At 41.6% G+C, this 17,374-nt stretch overlaps 1 protein-coding gene and 1 long non-coding RNA gene across 10 annotated transcripts in view; one reads left to right on the plus strand and one right to left on the minus strand.

Moving 5' to 3' along the window:
• Window positions 1-13,674, minus strand: part of LOC144688950 (uncharacterized) — a 67,653-nt gene extending 53,979 nt beyond the window's left edge. For 3 of the 9 annotated variants that reach the window (XM_078556015.1, XM_078556014.1, XM_078556012.1), the window contains exons 1-3: window positions 1,467-1,584; window positions 1,158-1,252; window positions 424-466 (exon numbers count right to left, since the gene is read on the minus strand). In XM_078556015.1, the coding sequence (XP_078412141.1) occupies window positions 424-466; window positions 1,158-1,177 (63 nt within the window). In that variant the 5' untranslated portion in view covers window positions 1,178-1,252; window positions 1,467-1,584. Of the gene's footprint in view, window positions 1-423; window positions 467-1,152; window positions 1,253-1,466; window positions 1,585-13,314 lie in introns of those variants that run through there. The other 6 variants (XM_078556020.1, XM_078556013.1, XM_078556016.1 and 3 more) reach the window with 6 other exon arrangements.
• Window positions 13,675-14,013: 339 nt separating this feature from the next.
• LOC144688957 (uncharacterized) overlaps window positions 14,014-17,374 on the plus strand; it is a 161,939-nt gene continuing 158,578 nt past the window's right edge. The window contains exon 1 of the long non-coding RNA XR_013578517.1: window positions 14,014-14,256. This is a non-coding gene — a long non-coding RNA (uncharacterized LOC144688957). The remainder of the gene's footprint in view (window positions 14,257-17,374) is intronic.

The raw sequence follows: 17,374 nt of genomic DNA on the forward strand, positions 1-17,374 counted from the left end.
CATGAACTGTGAGGCCTGAGAATCAATGAAAATTACATCATCTTAGTTGGCTGCAGAGGCAGTTCACCAGAACAGAGAGATCAGTGTCAGGCAACCTGCTTTATTGGCAGTGGGTCTCAGATAAACCCAGGGTTGGAGGGGGGGGGCGATTGGAGCATACTATGGGGCATTCCATCTTCTTTTGGTTCCACAGGAATGTTTTTTTCTTACAAAAATAAAATGAATTTACATTTTGTAGGCAGCCCCAGGACCTACTGCAGAGCCTAGAGTGGAGCAGGCCTGATTCCTGCTCTGCTCAGGAGTGACTAATATCTGAATGGGATTCTTCAACAGGTATTATGCACCAAATTTACATATTTAAGAGGCTTAGTGCCAATGTTAGGGTTGTAGGTTGATATAAAATGAAAGGGCCCACAAATTTACCTGTGGCACCATTACCTGAGCAGATTTTGCATAGGATGTTTCACTGTTAAAATGGAAGCAAAGCATTTCAGTTTATTTCTGGAAAAAAAACAGCACAACGCATATCAATTTCTACCCCATGGCTTCTACAATACCACAGCATTTAGGAAATGAATTGCAAGGCGATGGACTGGAGTGGCATGCCCAGTAATCTAAATTCTTGGCTATTGTGAAGTCTACAATGTTAAAATTTATTAAACCACGAAACAAAGAAACCTACATTCTGGGAAATGTGCACCCATGCAGAATTCTTCCCTAAACCTGGACTGTATATTTCCTGCAGGTTCAGTATTTACAACTGCACGTGCGCCCACTTTGAATTGATCAGTTACCAGCAAAGTGACATGCAAAAATTTAGTCACATGAGAAACTTCTTGATATATGCAAGTGTGTAAAGGAAACAATTATGAGAGCTAACCAAAGGGGAAAACATACTGGGAATTTATCAGGGTAACCCTCCCCTTTCATCCAATCTGCAGACTGGGGAGTGAGGTGGAAGAAGAAAAAATACAAAAGGTTTGAGAAAAGAACTATTAAAATGATTTTATGAGCTCATCTTCATTTTGGATAGAGGACAGACTCGTATCACTCAAATATCTAGATAGAATTAAATCTGTTCACCCAGTTCTGATGAAAGGTCATTGACCTGAAACAATAATTCTGTTTAACTCTTAACTCTTTAGCTGCTACCTGACCTGCTGAATGTTTCCAGCATTTTCTGTTTTTATTGAAGATTTCCAGCGTTCACAGTATTTTCCTTCAGAGTTAAATCTTATTGTTTAGTCAACTCCTATAGTAAAAAAGGAGAATAGGAGGAAGAATGGAGAAAGATGTCAAACAGAAAAGACTGTTTTCTTCAATTAATTTTAACCTTAATTCTTTTAGATCTTCAAATATGAACATGTGTAAAATGAAGCTGATTAGTAGCCTGATGACATGGTATCAGGTAAAGAAAATATATCCAAACTTATGGAAGAAAAAGACAAACGAACAAGTTAACTTACTTTTGCAGGCCACAGTCGACCTTGCCATTTGCAAAAGATGAATTCATCCAAGTCAGTCATTGCTTATGGGAGTGCATGCCCAGGTAGTAAAAAGTTTGTTCTATATTTATATACTGCAAAGAAAACAAAAATTCTTAATTTGATGGTTCTTCAGTAACAGGAAGCAAATAAAACTCTGGTTCATTGCCATCTAACAAAATTTATACTGGATGTATTTATATGTAAATTTAAGGATTACTGTAAATCTGAAGCACTGGCGTGAAGAATATTTTGAAAGCTTCCAACAGTGCTTGTAAGCAGTGAAATTTGACAGTAAAAATCTTTGCACCATTCTTTTCCAAATACAATATAGATTTGTAATCAACATTACATTAGAATGGATAATTAGAATCTCTTTAATCAATGGCAATGGCTTCCAGAGCAATTTCAACCAAACGAAAGGAATGGCAACTTAAAGTTTCACTTGCCATTGTTCTCCTCTATTCAAATTTTGGTTTGAAATCATAAGAACGCAACAAAAATAACTAAGTCTGAAGCAAAAAGATTAAAAATCCACAAATATGTTCATAAATCACACTGTTAATAGAATAACCTAGACCTATTATCTTCAATAGAAGCGACAGGCAACACATTCAATACAAGTGAAATGAATATTTAATTTCCCACTGAATTCAAATCAATCTATCTAAAACATAATACAGAGCAAGACAGTAGAAACAGTTCATGAAGAGCTCTCCAATAAAACAACAATCACAAACCAGCTACTTTAAAAAATGTTTTCAGCATGTCATTCAAAAAATTCCGTTGCAATAATGGAAAATTGGAAAATATGTATAACAAGGAATATAAATTGCTGAAAAAAAACTGCTGCACATAGAATGTATTATAAATTCACGTACAAACAATTTTGCCCTTACTTATCCCAATCTAACAGGTCTACTACACCTTGCAGATGAAATTGATGAATACTGTTTATTCCACAAATTGGGGTAAACACCTCAAGGGCAATAAATGAGGTTTTATGAATGTACAAATGTTAGTTAGAAATTTTTCTATTTTTGGTATTGATTGCAATTTTATTTGAGACACAAGGTTTTATGAACACAGTGATGCATCCATCCTGTGGTTAATGAAAATTGGAAGAAGGCGGGAAGACAAAATTCAATGCAGGGATCACTTTGAGGGAATTATGTTAAGAAGTTTTCCAATATTTAGGGCAGTCATGGGGGAAGACCACAGCTTGTGGAAAAAGTGATGAAGTGCAGGAGCAGAACTGTGATTGGAGATTTATTTGATAAGAGAGTAGAGTATCAATTCTACAATGGTAAACATGGTCCCAAATGGTGAGCTGTTTCCCAAATTGATAGATTAAGGGAAATAGTATCATACAGCTCGGAAGAAGCCATTCAGCCTATCATGTCTGTACCAGCTCTTTGAAAGAGTTATCCCATTAGATCCCACTTCTCTACTGTTTTCCCATAACCCTGCAATTTCACATTATGTACATATCCAATTTTTGAGAGGTATAGTGAATCTGCTTCTACTACTCTATCAGATAGTGCATTTCAAATTCTCTGTTAAAAATAATCTAATTTGCCCAATGAATTTCTTTAACAAATACCTTAAATCTGTCTCCTTTGGTTACCAATCCTTTAAGTACACACAGTTTCTCCTTATTTACTAAATCAAAACCCTTCATAACAATGGAAGATTAACAGAAGTCATTGTTCAAGTTCTGCAAAGAGTGAGGGGATAGATTCTCTGAGACGTACAAACCCGAAGTATCATTGGCCTGTCATGTCTGTGCAGCTGTTTATAAGAGCTGCACAGCTAGTCCCACTAAGTGCTTTTCCTTGTAGCCCTGCAATTTTTTCTCTTCAGATAATTATCCAATTTTCTTTTGAAGGCCTCGATTGAATCTGCCCATACCATACTTTCAGGCAGTGCATTCCAGATCTGAACCACTCCTACGTAAAAAAGTTTTCCCTCACGTCGCCATTGCTTCTTTTGCCAATCACTAAATAAGTGCTCTCTGGTTCTCAATCCCTCTGCCAACTGGAACAATTTCTTGCTATCGACTCTGTCCAGACCTCTCATGACTTTTGATTACCTCAGTCAAATCTCTTCTTGACCTTTACTTTTCCAAGGAGAATAGCCTGAATTATACAAATATACATAGAAACATACGCAATAGGAGCAGAAGTAGGCCATTTGGCCCCTTGAGCCTGCTCCACAATAAGATCATGGCTGACCTGTTTGTGTTTCAAATTCCACATTCCTATCTAGCCCCAATAACCTTAGATTCCTTGGCCTAAGAATCTACCTCCGCCTTAATATCCAATCAAATCTGCCTCCACCACCTTCTGAGGCAGAGTGTTCCAAAGCCTCACAACCCTCAAAAAATTTCTCATCTCTGTCCTAAAAGGGAAACCCCTAATTTTAAAACAGTGCTCTCTTGTTCTGGACTCACCCACAACAGGAAATATCCTTCCCAAGTTCACCTTATCAATACCTTTCAGGATCTTATATACTTCAATCAAGTCATCCCTCACTCTTCTAAACTCCAGTTGAAACAAGCCCAGCCTGTCTAACCTTTCCCGAGACAACTCGCTCATTCCAGGTAATCTATCTCGTAAATCTCCTCTGAACTGCCTCCAATGCATTTACATCCTTCCTTAAATAAGGAGACCAAAACTGCACACACTTTTCGAGGTGTGGTCTCACCAATGCCCTGTATAACTGAAGCACAACATCCTTACTTTTATGTTCATTCCTCTTGTAATAAAGGATAGCATTCTGTTAGCTGTCTTCATAACTTGCTGTACCTGTATACTAACTTTGTGACTAATGCACTAGAACACCTAGATCCCTCTGCACTTGAAATTCTGCAGTCGTTCTGTTTCTCAGCTTTTTTTTTGTCCTGCCAAAGCGAACAACTCCACATTTTCCCACATTATACTCCATCGGCCAGATTTTTGCCTACTCACTCATCTCCTTGTTCTTCCTATCAAAATGAATCACTTCACACTTCTCTGCGTTAAATTTCATCTGCCACTTGCCCTCCCTTTCCACTATCCTGTCTATGTTCTCTTGAAATTTATCACTATCCTCCTCACCATTCACAATACTTTCAAATATTTATGACATCCAAAAATTCTGAAAGTGTGCCCTGTACACCCAAGTCTACATCATTAATATGTATCATGGAAAACAGGGGCTCTAACATCTATATACAGACATCTTTCAGTAGCAGCTACCACAGATAATAAAATTATATCGTTAAACCACACTAGTTGTTGGTGGCTAGATGCATTGAAGCATTTTGTTCTGTTTTATAATCCACAACAATTGGAATAGTCATTTGGTCGCACAGAACTTGAGTATTGCTGAAAAAAGACGTTTTGTTGAAGCTTTTGATCTTGCACTCATCAGGACAATTGCAAGAATACCAAGGTTAGGAGAAGCAACAACTTTATACTATATGAGAAGATGGTGTTAATTGGTTGATAAGTTTGCTAATTGGTTGGCAGGTTGGCTGATTGGTAGAGGTGTTGCCACAGACAATGCATGAGTTAATGGTGATTGACAGTTAACTGCCAAGCATTGTTTGAAATTTAAACCAGGCAGCTTGCCTGATTAGTCATTCCTGAGGAATGAACCAGCACATTGCGCCTGTTTCAGCTAAACAAAATAAGTGACAGCCATTCGCTGGTTCATGACCTACCTGGTCTAATTTTTTTTAAAAATTTGTTCGCGGGATGTGGGCGTCACTGGCCAGGCCAGCATTTATTGCCCACCCCTAATTGCCCTTGTTCAGAGGACATTTAAGAGTCAACCACATTATTGTGGACCTGTAGTCACATGTAGGCCAGACCAGGTAAGGACAGATTTCCTTCCCTAAAGGACATCAGTGAACCAGGATGAGTTTTTATGACAATCGGCAATGGTTTCATGGTCATCATTAGACTTTTAATTCTAGATTTTTACTGAAATCAAATTCCACCATCTGCCATGGTGGGATTTGAACCCGGGTGCCCAGAGCATTACCCTGGGTCTCTGGATTACCAACCCAGTGACAATACCACTACGCCACCACTTCCCCGTTATGCATGCCAGTTTACTGTCAGTCACCATTAACTGGTGGCTCTCCATGGCAACACCTCCAATCAGAGCCAATTTGCCAACCAATCAGCACTCTCTTCTCACCAGTATGAATGTTACTGCTTCCCCTGACCTTGACATTCTTACGATTGTCCTGATGAGTGCAAGATGAAAAGCTTCAACAAAATGTCTTTTTCAGCCATAATTGGAACACGATAAACACATCAAATTTAGAAAAGTTACAAGTCCATGCTGAAAGTTTCCTCTAAATCACTTGAAATTCTGACAGGTTGCAATTGGACTTTCTAAAAAGCGTCTAAAATGTTGGCTTCTCAATGGCTGAAGTGCCAAATCAGTTAGTACTAATTAATAAAGGTTGACAGACATCTGATCAATAGGGTGTCATTTAGCCCAAAATAAACAAATGACAGATTGTTGGTGATTTTTCCCAAAGATTTGATATATACACTCCACGATACCTCAAAAATATAACAACTGCCCTTGATGGAAGTGTGTATGTTGGCATCAGATAAGGACTACACTGGGTTCAGTTGCAGTTGGAAGACAGTCTGCCAGATTAAGGCATGAAGGATGGCACCATGCCTTAGTGAGCAGGGACCATCAAAAGAGCAGAGAGGAAGGCAAAAAAACCCGGTAAAAATCTCAACAGAAAATTCAAATGGAGGAATACTCTCATTTACTAAATTTTAGAACAATTGGACTAACACAGCTGCAAGCCCAGCTTATCTAATGTAGTCATGCTGTGGTGGGGGGTTTCAAAAATGGGAAACCACATTTTAAAAAAAAAGATTAGCAACTAAATCTGACAAAAACAGATTTACATGCCTGCAGCTTTTTTGGAGGCAGTTCATTTTTGTTTTGTATTACTACACATGATTAGGGCAAATCTAGTCCTGGCAATTCCGCTCCATTAGTCTACATTCAATCACCAGCAAAGTGACATAAGGGATCGTCAATAGTGTTATCAAATTGCACTTACCAATCAATAACCTGCTCACCAATGCCCAGTTTGGATTTTGCCAGATTACTCTACTCTAAACCACATCAGAATCTTGATCCAAACATGGATTAAAAAAAACTTTAATGCTACAATGAAGTGAATGTGAATAGCAAGGAGCCCTAGTAAAATTGAAGTCAATGGAGATCAGGGTAGGAACTTTTCATCGGCTGGCATTTTGGTTGTTAGAGGTCAATCAACCCAAGACACTGCTGCAGGAGCTGCTTCAATGACCTTCCCAACATCATCAGGTCAGAAGTGAGGGTGTTCTCTGAGGACCGCAGTGTTCAATTCAATTTGAAATTCCTAAGATAATAAAGAAGTGTGTGCACATATGCAGCTAGACCTGGGCACCATTCAGGCAAATAAAATTTTTGCCACATATCTCCAAAATGTGTCCAGCCACCTCTTGACATTTAATAGCATTACCAACATTGAATTTCCCATCAACACCCTGGGTTCAACATTTACCAGAAACTTACCATAAATAGCGTTACGACTGAGATGGGAAGAGTGCGCAGTTTCTCTAGCCCCACTATTCCACAGCTCAGCATTCAAAAGGATGCAATACTACATTAATATACTTCCAGCAGAGGCCAGAGTTTGTCATTCTGCCAGTTTCCACATCAGTCTGTCCATTGATACTTTTAACGCAATTGTTCCTGTACATATGTTATGCTGATACTTTTTAACTGCCACATAAAATGGATCCCATCAGGGAAGAATCACATTCCCAAAGACATCATTGTTTACCCATACAGCATATGGTGCAACTACCTGCACATTTCCCTAAAATGCACTGTTAATTTTAAACACAACTTTAATACACATGAAAGTTAAAAAAAAGCCAAAATCAACAGTACAATTAACTTTCCACTGGGATCATCTTCATATTTTAAGCTTAGATGCTAAGACATGACATTCACTGTTCAATGCTTTCATTGGAACTACCAGTAGTCAAAACTCACCTCTATTTGTCACCATTAGTCCACAAAGCTCTAACTCATCACCATCTTCCTCAACCCCACCACTGCTTGTGTACTCAAGATTGTGTCTCTGACATCCAGTCCAAGTTGGGACACAATTTCCTTCACTGTCTGTGGTCCCCTCCATTAACTCCCTTCCCTAGCCACCAATTCCAAATCTGGCTGACTAAAAAGGGAGAAGGGATAGATTAATTACAGGCTAGTCAGTCAAACCATGGTGGTGGATAAATTATTGGAAAATAATCTGAGGGACTGTAACTGTCAGTTAGAAAGACAGATTAATCAAGGGCAATCAGTGTTGGTTCAAAGGAAGGGCATGTCTAAGTTGACTGCTACCTCAAAAAAAATCAAAAAGGTTGATGAGATTGACCAATTTGAAGCAACTTAAGAATTTTAGCAAGGTTTTTGGCAAGGTCCCACATGACAAACTGGTCAGAAAAGTAAAAGTCCATGGGATCCAAGGGAAAGCAGCAAGTTGGTTCCAAAATTGGCTCAGCAACAGAATGCAATCATTGGCAGGCGTTTTGTGAACGGAAGACTGTTTCCAGCAGTGCTCCACAGGGCTTAGCACTAGGCCCTTCGCTGTTCATCGTTTTTAACCAACAATTAACATTTAATTATAGAAAGTGTGATTAAGAAGTTTGCAATGATAAAAAATTGCCCATGCAGTTGATAGTGAGGAAGAAAGTTTCAGGCTGCAGAAGGATGTCAACAGATTGTTCAGGTAAACAGATGGGAACATCGGAGGAGTAGGCTATTCAGCCCTTCGAGCCTGCTCTGCTATTCAATACGATCATGGCTGATCATCCATGTCAATGTCTTTTTCCCAGATTACTTCCATATCTCTTTACGTCATTGGTATTTAGAAATCTGTCAATTTCTGCTTTAAACAACTCAGTGGCTGAGCTTCCATGGCCCTCTCCGGTAAAGAATTCCAAAGATTCACAATGTTCTGAGTAAAAAAAAAATTCACCAAATCTCGGTCCTAAGCGGCTTTCCCCTTATTTTGAAATTATGTCCCTTGGCCCTAGACTCCCCAACCAGGGTAAGCATTTTACCTGCATCTATTCTGTTTATCCCTTTAAGTATTTTGCAGGTTTCAATGAGGTCACCTCTCATTCTTTGAAACTCTGGAGAATACCGGCCAGCTTCCCCAATCTCTCTTCACAGGACAGTCTGCCATCCTGGGAACAAGTCCGAAGAACCTTCGTTGCACTCCCTCCATGACAATAATATCCTTCCTAAGGTAAGGGGACCAAAACTACAAACAGTACTCCAGGTGCGGTCTAACCAAGGTTCTATATTACTGAAGACTTCACTATTCCTGTACTCAAATCCTCTTGTAACAAAGGCTAACATGCCATTAGCCTTCCTAATTGCTTGCAGCACCTGCATGTTAGCTTTCAGTGACTCAACAATGAGGACACCCAGGTCCCTTTGTACATTTACACTTTCTAATCTCTCACCATTTAAGAAATATTCTGCACATATATTCCCCCTACCAAAGTGGATAACCTCACATTTTTCCACATTATATTCCATCTGGCATGTCCTTGCCCACTCAATAAGTCTATCCAAATCCTCCCGCAGCCACTTTGCATCTTCCTCACCACACATTCTCACCTAGCTTTGTGTCATCCTTGAACTTGGAAACATTATATTTGGTGCCTACCCCCAACTCATTGATATATATTGTGAACAGCTGGGGCACAAATACCGATCCTTGCGGTACCCCAGTAGTTACAGCCGACCAATGCGAGAATGACCCGTTTATTCCTACTCTGTTTTCTGCCTGTTAACCAATCCTTAATCCATGTGAGTGTGTCGCCTCCTACCCCATGAGCTTTAATTTTGCTAACCAACCTCCAATGGGGGACTTTATCGAAAGCCTTCTGAAAATCTAAGTACAGGACGTCCATCTACTCCCCTTTATCAATTCTGTTAGTAACACCCTCAAAAAAAAAACTTCAACAGGTTCGTCAAACATCATTTCTCAATCATAAATCCATGCTGACTATGCCTAATCAGATCATTATTATCTAAGTGCCCATTTATCACATGCTTTATGACATATTCCAGCATTTTTCCTACTGCTGATGTAGTCCTCCGTTTTCTCTCGCCCTCCCTTTTTAAATAGTGGGGTGACATTTGCTACTTTCCAATCACAGGAACCAGTCTAGAATCTATAGAATATTAGTGGCTGCATTGGTAATCATCTTCCATCTCTGTAGTTACCTCTCTCAGCAATCTGGGATGTAGAATATCAGGTCCCAGGGACTTACCAACCTTCAGTCCCATTAATTTCTCCAATATACCCTTCTTACTAATATTAATTTCCTTCAATTCCTCATTCTCCCTAGTTCCTTGGATCCCTAATCCTGGGAGATTTCTTGTATCTTCCTTAGTAAAGACAGACACAAAGTAATCATTTAGGTTTTCTGCCATTTCTCTATTCCCCATTCATTATAAATTCTCCTGACTCTGCCTGTAATGGACCCAAATTTGTCTTAGCCAAACGTTTCCTTTTTACGTACCTATAGAAGCTTTTACAGTCCGTTTTTATGTTTTTTGCTTGTTTACATTCATATTCTATTCTCCCTTTATCAGTTTCTTGGTCCTCCTTTGCTGTATTCTAAAATCCTCTCAATCGTCAGATTTACTCCTATTTTTGGCAACTTTATAGGCCTTTTCTTTTAATCTTATACAATCCTTAACTTTCTTTGTTAGCCACGAGTGACTGACTTTTCTTTTTGGGTTTTTGTGCCTTGAAGGAATGTATAATTGCTATAAACTATATAATAATCCTTTAATACTATCCATTGCCTTTGTACCGTGATACCTTTTAATGTATTTTCCCAACCCAATCCACCTCAGCCAATTTGCCCCATATACCTTAATTTCCTTTGTTCTAATTTAACGCCCTGACTTCAGATTGAACCACCTCACTTTCAAACAGAATGTAAAATTCTTTCATATTATGGTCACTCATCTCTAAGGGTTCTTTTACAACAAGACTATTAATCAGCCCTTTTTCATTACATAACGCTAAATCTAAAACAGCCTGTTCTCTAGTCAGTTCCTCAACATACTGCTCTAGAAAACCATCCCTAACAGACTCATCTTCCACAGCATTAGCGCTCATTAGATTTACCCATTAGATTGAAGTCACCCATGATTACTGTATTACCCATGCTACATGCTTCTCTAATCTCCTGATTAATACCATGCCCCACACTACCACTTGGTGGCCTATAAACACAGCCTACCAATGTTTGCAGCTTCTGCTGTTTCTTAGCTCCATCCAAACAGGTTCCACATTTTGTTCTTACAATCTGAGATCGTCCCTCACTAATGTACTGATCCCTTAATATCAGCACAACACCATTTCCTTTTTGCCTGTCCTTCCTAAATGTTGAATATGCTTGTTCCAGTCTTGGATAATAGCAAACAATGCAGAGAAGTATGAGCCAATGCATTTTTATTTAATTTGATCATGGATGTGGGCATTGCTGGCAACACTAATATTTATTACACATCTCTAACTGCCCTTGGAAAGGTGATCAATCACCTTCTTTAATAGCTGCAGTCTGAGAGATGTAGGTGTTAGGGAGGAATTCCTAGAAAGCCAATCCAGTGACAGTGAAGGAATGGCAAGATATTTCCAAGTCACGTTGGTTCTCATGTACCTGATGCCCTTGTCTTTCTAGGTGGTAAAGACCACAGGGTTGGAAAGTGCTTTCAAAGAAGTCCTGGCAAGCTGCTTTAGTGCATCTAGTAGACTGTAAACACTGCTGCCAGTGTGTACCGGAAGTTGAGGGGGCAATGAATATTTAAGGTTGTGGATGGGGTGCCAATCAAGCAGGCAGCTTTGTCTTAGATGGTGTGGACTTTGTTTTTGGACTCAACAGGGAAGTTGGAAGTATTCCATCACAATCCTGACTTGTACCTGTAGATGGTGGACAAGATTTGGGAAGGCATGAAGTGAGTTACTGACTACAAGGTTCCCATGCTCTGACCTGGTCTTGTAGTTGCAATATTTACAGGGCAGGTCCAGTTAACTTTCTGATCAATTGTGACCTCCAGGATGTTGATGGTGGGGAATTCAGTGATGGTAAGGCCACTGAATTTCAAGGATGATTGTCTTTTGGAGATTGTCACTGCCTGGCACCTGTTGGCATGAATGGTACCTAACACTTGCCAGCCGAAGCCGAATGTTGTATAAATCTTGCAACATGCAGGCATGGACTACTTCGTTACCTAAAGAGTTGAATAGTAGGATACCTGGTGGTGTAAAGGAACAAGGAACCTCAGAGTGTATGTCCATAGACCCTTAAAGGTAGCAGGGCTGTTAGATAAAGTCGTCAAGACATAGGCGCTACTTCTCTTCATTAGCTGAGGCACAAAAGAGGGTGGGGAAGTTATGCTAGAACAGTGTAAAAACATTATTTAGGCCTCAGATAGAGTATTGTATGCAGTTCTAGTCACTACCTTACAGGAAGATGTGTTTGCGCAAAAGAGTATAAAAAGTTTATGAGGATGTTGCTGGGACTAAAGATCTTTAGCCATGAGGAAAGACCAGATAGGCTTAGGTTGTTTTCTTTGGAATCGAGAGGAGGCTAAGGGGCTAAATACTTGGACATACATTTGAAGTGCTGTAACCTGCAAGGCTGAGGAACAGGAGCTGGAAAGTGGGATTAGGCTGGATAGTTCTTATGCAGCTCAAGCATGATGGGCTGAATGGCTTCCTTCTGTGCTATAAATTCTTATGATTCTGGAGATCTTCTACTATAGTCTCACACTTATGCTTAGGGATGTTCTTCCATGTTAAAAGGCACTATATAAATACAAGTGATTCTTACCAGGCCTTTAATGGCCTGTGTGTCCTGGAGCAGATACTGTTTAGACTGGAAGTGCAACATCACTGATCCAAGGGATCAGAATCCACTATGCTACAGTCTATCACATGAGAATTCCCAGGCTGTATTTTGGGTTCTCAGGGTTAGGAAGCTCCCGAGCAGCCCCTTTAACAGTTTTAAAGCTGCATCTGCTGCAATTTGTGATGGGGCTGCTCCAGGACACACAGGCAATTCTCTGACAAGCTGAGGAACTGACTAACTTTCCGCGCCCCCCACCCCCCAAAAGAAGAGTTGCAATATCTATCAAAGTTTCTTCTCCAAATCGCTGCCATTCAGTTTTCTTTCACAATGATACATTTTCACAGGATACATGCCTAGCTTCCTGATCAGTAACAGCAAGTTTTTGCAAGTTAATGCCAGGGTTTGCTTCGAGATTAAGCGTCTTGAGAGGTAGAACTAGTGAAATGGTTTTGGCATTTGCTACAGAAAACGTGCTCAAGCACAAAACAATACATCATTGGAAAAAAACAACGGCGGCCAAAAGCAACTGGTTTCATCTTCGAGCAGCGACTAATCAGAAGTTTACACCATCCACTCGAATGGCACCTTATTTCAATCAATCAATCAGTCAGTCAGTCACTGGAAGAATCCCATGGCCAAGACTTTTAAAGGGCCTAGTTAGTGCCCTTTAATGTTCCCAGTGGGCCTTTCATAAAAACCATAAAAGAAAAAAAAACCCAGTGCAAATCTCTTTTTTTTTCCTTCTTCTTCTTCTTGTGGCTGCGGTTATTTTTTTTTTTCATACTGTGACATACACGTAAACACCTGTAAACTGAGCAAAAACAAACAGCACCAAGAAAAACCCAAGTGAAAGGTCGGTTACCCACTTGCTCGCCGTCACCGGAGGAGGCTGAACGTAACGGTGTGGAGGGGGACACGGCCGCATCTTTCCCCCTTTCCCGGCTGAAACTCGGCGGCTGTCTCCAATGCCTGCAGGCGTGGCGAGGGCTTAATTCGTCCTCTTTCCTCCCCCCCTCACCAATCTTCCAACACCTCCCACCCCCCAAAATAAAAACTTCCTTTATTTTCCAAACTGCCTCGTCGCAGGAAGTTCAACTCTTTTTGGCCCAAACCGCCTCCGGTGTTTCTAACGTAATTCTTGCGTTAACCCCCACTCCCCTCTTTCTCCTGTGGTCGTCGGAGCAGCGAGCAAGTTCCGATCGCAGAAAATGGACCGGGAGGAGGACGAAGCAGGGAAGGAGGAGGAGGAGGGGAGGGGGGAGGGGTGGGTAGGCGGGGCTTGCGGCACTTCCGGGTCAAGGGCCGCCAGCGGACGAAGCCCCGCCTGCTGCTGCCGCCACCGCCCTTTTCAAATTACGTCACCGCACGGGCGCGTGGCGCGCCACGTGCTCGCTACCCGCCACGTCGATGAGTTAATATTGTTCAACGTCTATTTGCTTTCGGTTATTTGACTAATTTTTTTTTTGCCTTCCCCCCCGCCCCCCGCCTTTCACCTTACGATCAACGTACACAAACTGTTCCCCAGCAGTCGTGCAAACATTTTCCCTTTTTTGTCTTTCTGAAAATAAACAGCATAGAAAAGAATAAAAGGCAAAATACCGCGAGCGCTGGAAATCTGAAACGAAAACAACAAAAAAAAAGGGGCTGGAAAAGCTCAGCGGGTCTGACAGCATCTGTGGCGAGAGAGAGAGGGAGAGAGACAACGTTTGGAGTCCGCATGACTCTTCTTCAGGTCTGAAAAGGGGAAGGATAACTTGGGTTGACCGCCCGCGGCGTTGCTCGGATCGCGTGAGCAATGGCGCTTCCAGGTAGGTCGGGGAGGGACAACGTTCACGTTACCATGGCTATGAAGGTGTTCAGGGCTGAAAGGGTTGACGTGGGACTGGGGAAACAGTACAGCCCGAATGATGATGTAAGGGAGCCGCACGACTAGCCGTAGATTGGAGATAGCGTACGGCTTGCTCTGAAGAACCCTACATCGTTTTTGTATATTTGTACATAGTTATATTTTACAATAAATAGGCTGGGGTTGTCCTCCTTCAACAGAGGAGGCTTGGGGGGAGATTTGATTGAGATGTACAAAATGGTGAGGGGCCTGGATAGAGTGGATGGGAAGTTCCTAATAATTTTCTTTTATTCATCTACAAGATGTGAGCATCGCTGGCTAGGCCAGCATTTATCGTCCATCCCTAATTGCCCTTGAGAAGGTGGTGGTGAGCTGCCTTCTTGAACCATTGCAGTCCATGTGGTGTAGGTACACCCACAGTGCTGTTAGGGAGGGAGTTCCAGGATTTTGACCCAGCGACAGTGAAGGAATGACGATATATTTCCAAATATATGGACAGGATAAAATTGTTTCCCTTGGTGGAGAATTCTAGAACCAGGGGACATAGATTCAAGATAAGTGGCAGAAGGTGCAGGGAGGACATGAGGAAGAACTTTTTTATGCAGAGGGTAGTGGGTGTCTGGAATTCGCTGCCCAAGTTGGTGGTAGAGGCAGAAACTCTAAACTCTTTTAAAAAGTACCTGGATCTGCACCTTAAGTGCTGTAAGCTGCAGAGCTATGGGCCGGGTGCAGGAAGGTGGGATTAGAAAGGGTACCTGGGTGTCCTCGGGCTGGCATGGACAAGATGGGCTGAATAGCCTCCTTCTGTGCTGGACCTTTTCTATGGTTCTAAGTCAGGATGGTGAGTGGCTTGGAGGGGAACTTGCAGGTGGTGGCGTTCCCATGTATCTGCTGCTCTTGTCCTTCTAGATGGCAGTGGTCGTGGATTTGGAAGGTGCTGCCTAAGGAGCCTTGGTGAGTTTCTGCAGTGCATCTTGTAGATGGTACACACTGCTGCTACTGTGTGTCGGTGGTGGAGGGAGTGAATGTTTGTGAAAGGAATGCCAATCAAGCAGGCTGCTTTGTCCTAGATGGTGTCAAGCTTCTTGAGTGTTGTTGGAGCTGCACTTACCCAGGCAAGTGGAGAGTATTTCATCACATTCCTGACTTGTTTCTTGTCGATGTTGGACGGCCTTTGGGGAGTTACTTGCGGCAGGATTCCTAGCCTCTGATCTGCTCTTGTCGGCATAGTATTTATATGGCTAGTCCAGTTCAGTTTCTTATCAATGGTAATCCCCAGGATGTTGATAGCACTTTAGCAAAAGGTCAGTGACTAGGGGGCGTAGATTTAAAGTGATTGGTATAAAGATTAGAGGGAAGATGAGGTAAAATATTTTCACCCAGAGGGTTGTGGGGGTCTGGAACTCACTGCCTGAAAGGGTAGTAGAGATAGAAATCCTCAGCTTATTTAAAGATCTCTGGATATGCACCTCAACTGCAGTATCTGCTGGGCTACAGGCCCAAATGCTGGATATTGGGATTAGGCTGGGTGACTCGTTTTTCAGCCGGTGCAGATTCGATGGGCCACGTGGCCTCTTTCTGTGCTGTAAACTTTCTATGATTCTAATTAGTTACATGATGATGTAAATCATGCCAGCGCTGTGGCACCAAAAAGCCCCACAGGTCTGAACAATGCTTTGCAAGCACGGCAGAATGCTTCTACTGTAAAAGGCTGGGACACTTTGGGAAAATGTACAGATTAAAAACCTCAAAACATACAGAAGATCACCAGTGAATCTTCACACAAAAAGCCATAAATGAAATAGAAAAGTCACACCAAGGTGAAGAACAGCAAAGCCTCCTCAGCGAGATTAAAGATCCCAGATATACCTTCTTTGACTAAATGAGCACATTGTTAATTTTAAATTAGACACAGGAGCAAATGTGACAGTCCTGTCTGATAGAGAACCTGTGGCTGGTTAAACAATCTCTGCAGCCACCTACAACACAGTTGTACAGACCAGGAGGAATCAACCTCCAAGTCAAAGTGATTTTGCAAGCAATGCTCCAATATAACAAACAGGAAACGTTCAATGTGCTTCCCAACCACAAATTCTCTCTTCTCAGCAGGAAAGCCATTGTCGACCTCAACTTCATCCAAAAGATCAAAGAGATTCACCAGCAAGAATCTGTTTCTGATTTTAAAAAAGGATTTTCCAAAACTATTCACTGGGCTGAGGCAACTGAAGACTGAGTAGAGCATAACACTGAGAAATGATGCCAAACCTATGTGCCTGTTTACTCCAAGGAAAATACCGCATCCACTTATGAAGCAAGTACAACTGCAACTTGGCGAGATGACCAACATGGGAGTTACCTCCCTGTCACTCAGCCGACGGTGCTCCAGTATTGTCTTGGTTCTGAAACAAAACAGGTCCATTCGCATCTGTTGCCATGACACATCTCAACAAGGCTGAGGTGAGGGAAATCCACCCAATGTCCACGGTGGATGACAGCTTGACCAGGCTCTCTAAGATGATAGTGTTCTGGAACCTTGATGCCAACAGTGGCATTTGGCAGGTACTGTTAGACAAAAAAATCTAAGTTGCTGACAACTTTTATCATTTTGCTTCAATCATTTGCCCCGGGCAATACCTCAGCACCCGCAATTTTTCAGCGCGCAATGTCGGCCATCTTACAAGGCCTAAAAGGAGTCATCTGCTAAATAGATGATGTCCTTGTCCACAGAACGACTGTCAAGGAACACAACATGAGACTTAAGGGTGTCTTGAGCCGTTTGCCTGAAGCAGGATTAATACTGAACAATAAGTGTGAATTCTCTCAGACGCCATTTGGTTTTTAGGTCATATTGTGAGCAACAAAGGCATCATGGCAGACCTGCATAAAATGAAGGTAATCAGTGAATTTCCAACCACATTATTCATTCTAGATTTCCAAAAATTCCTGGGTATGGTAAACTAGCTTGTGAAATTCTTGCCAAACATGGCACTAATCATGGAGCCCTTGCGACACCTACTGAAAAAGGCCCAACGATGATGTTGGGATGCACACCTGGAGCACGCATTCTGTCAGATCAAAGA

The sequence above is a fragment of the Cetorhinus maximus genome, chromosome 13, assembly GCF_964194155.1.
Source record: "Cetorhinus maximus chromosome 13, sCetMax3.hap1.1, whole genome shotgun sequence".
Classification (NCBI taxonomy): domain Eukaryota; kingdom Metazoa; phylum Chordata; class Chondrichthyes; order Lamniformes; family Cetorhinidae; genus Cetorhinus; species Cetorhinus maximus.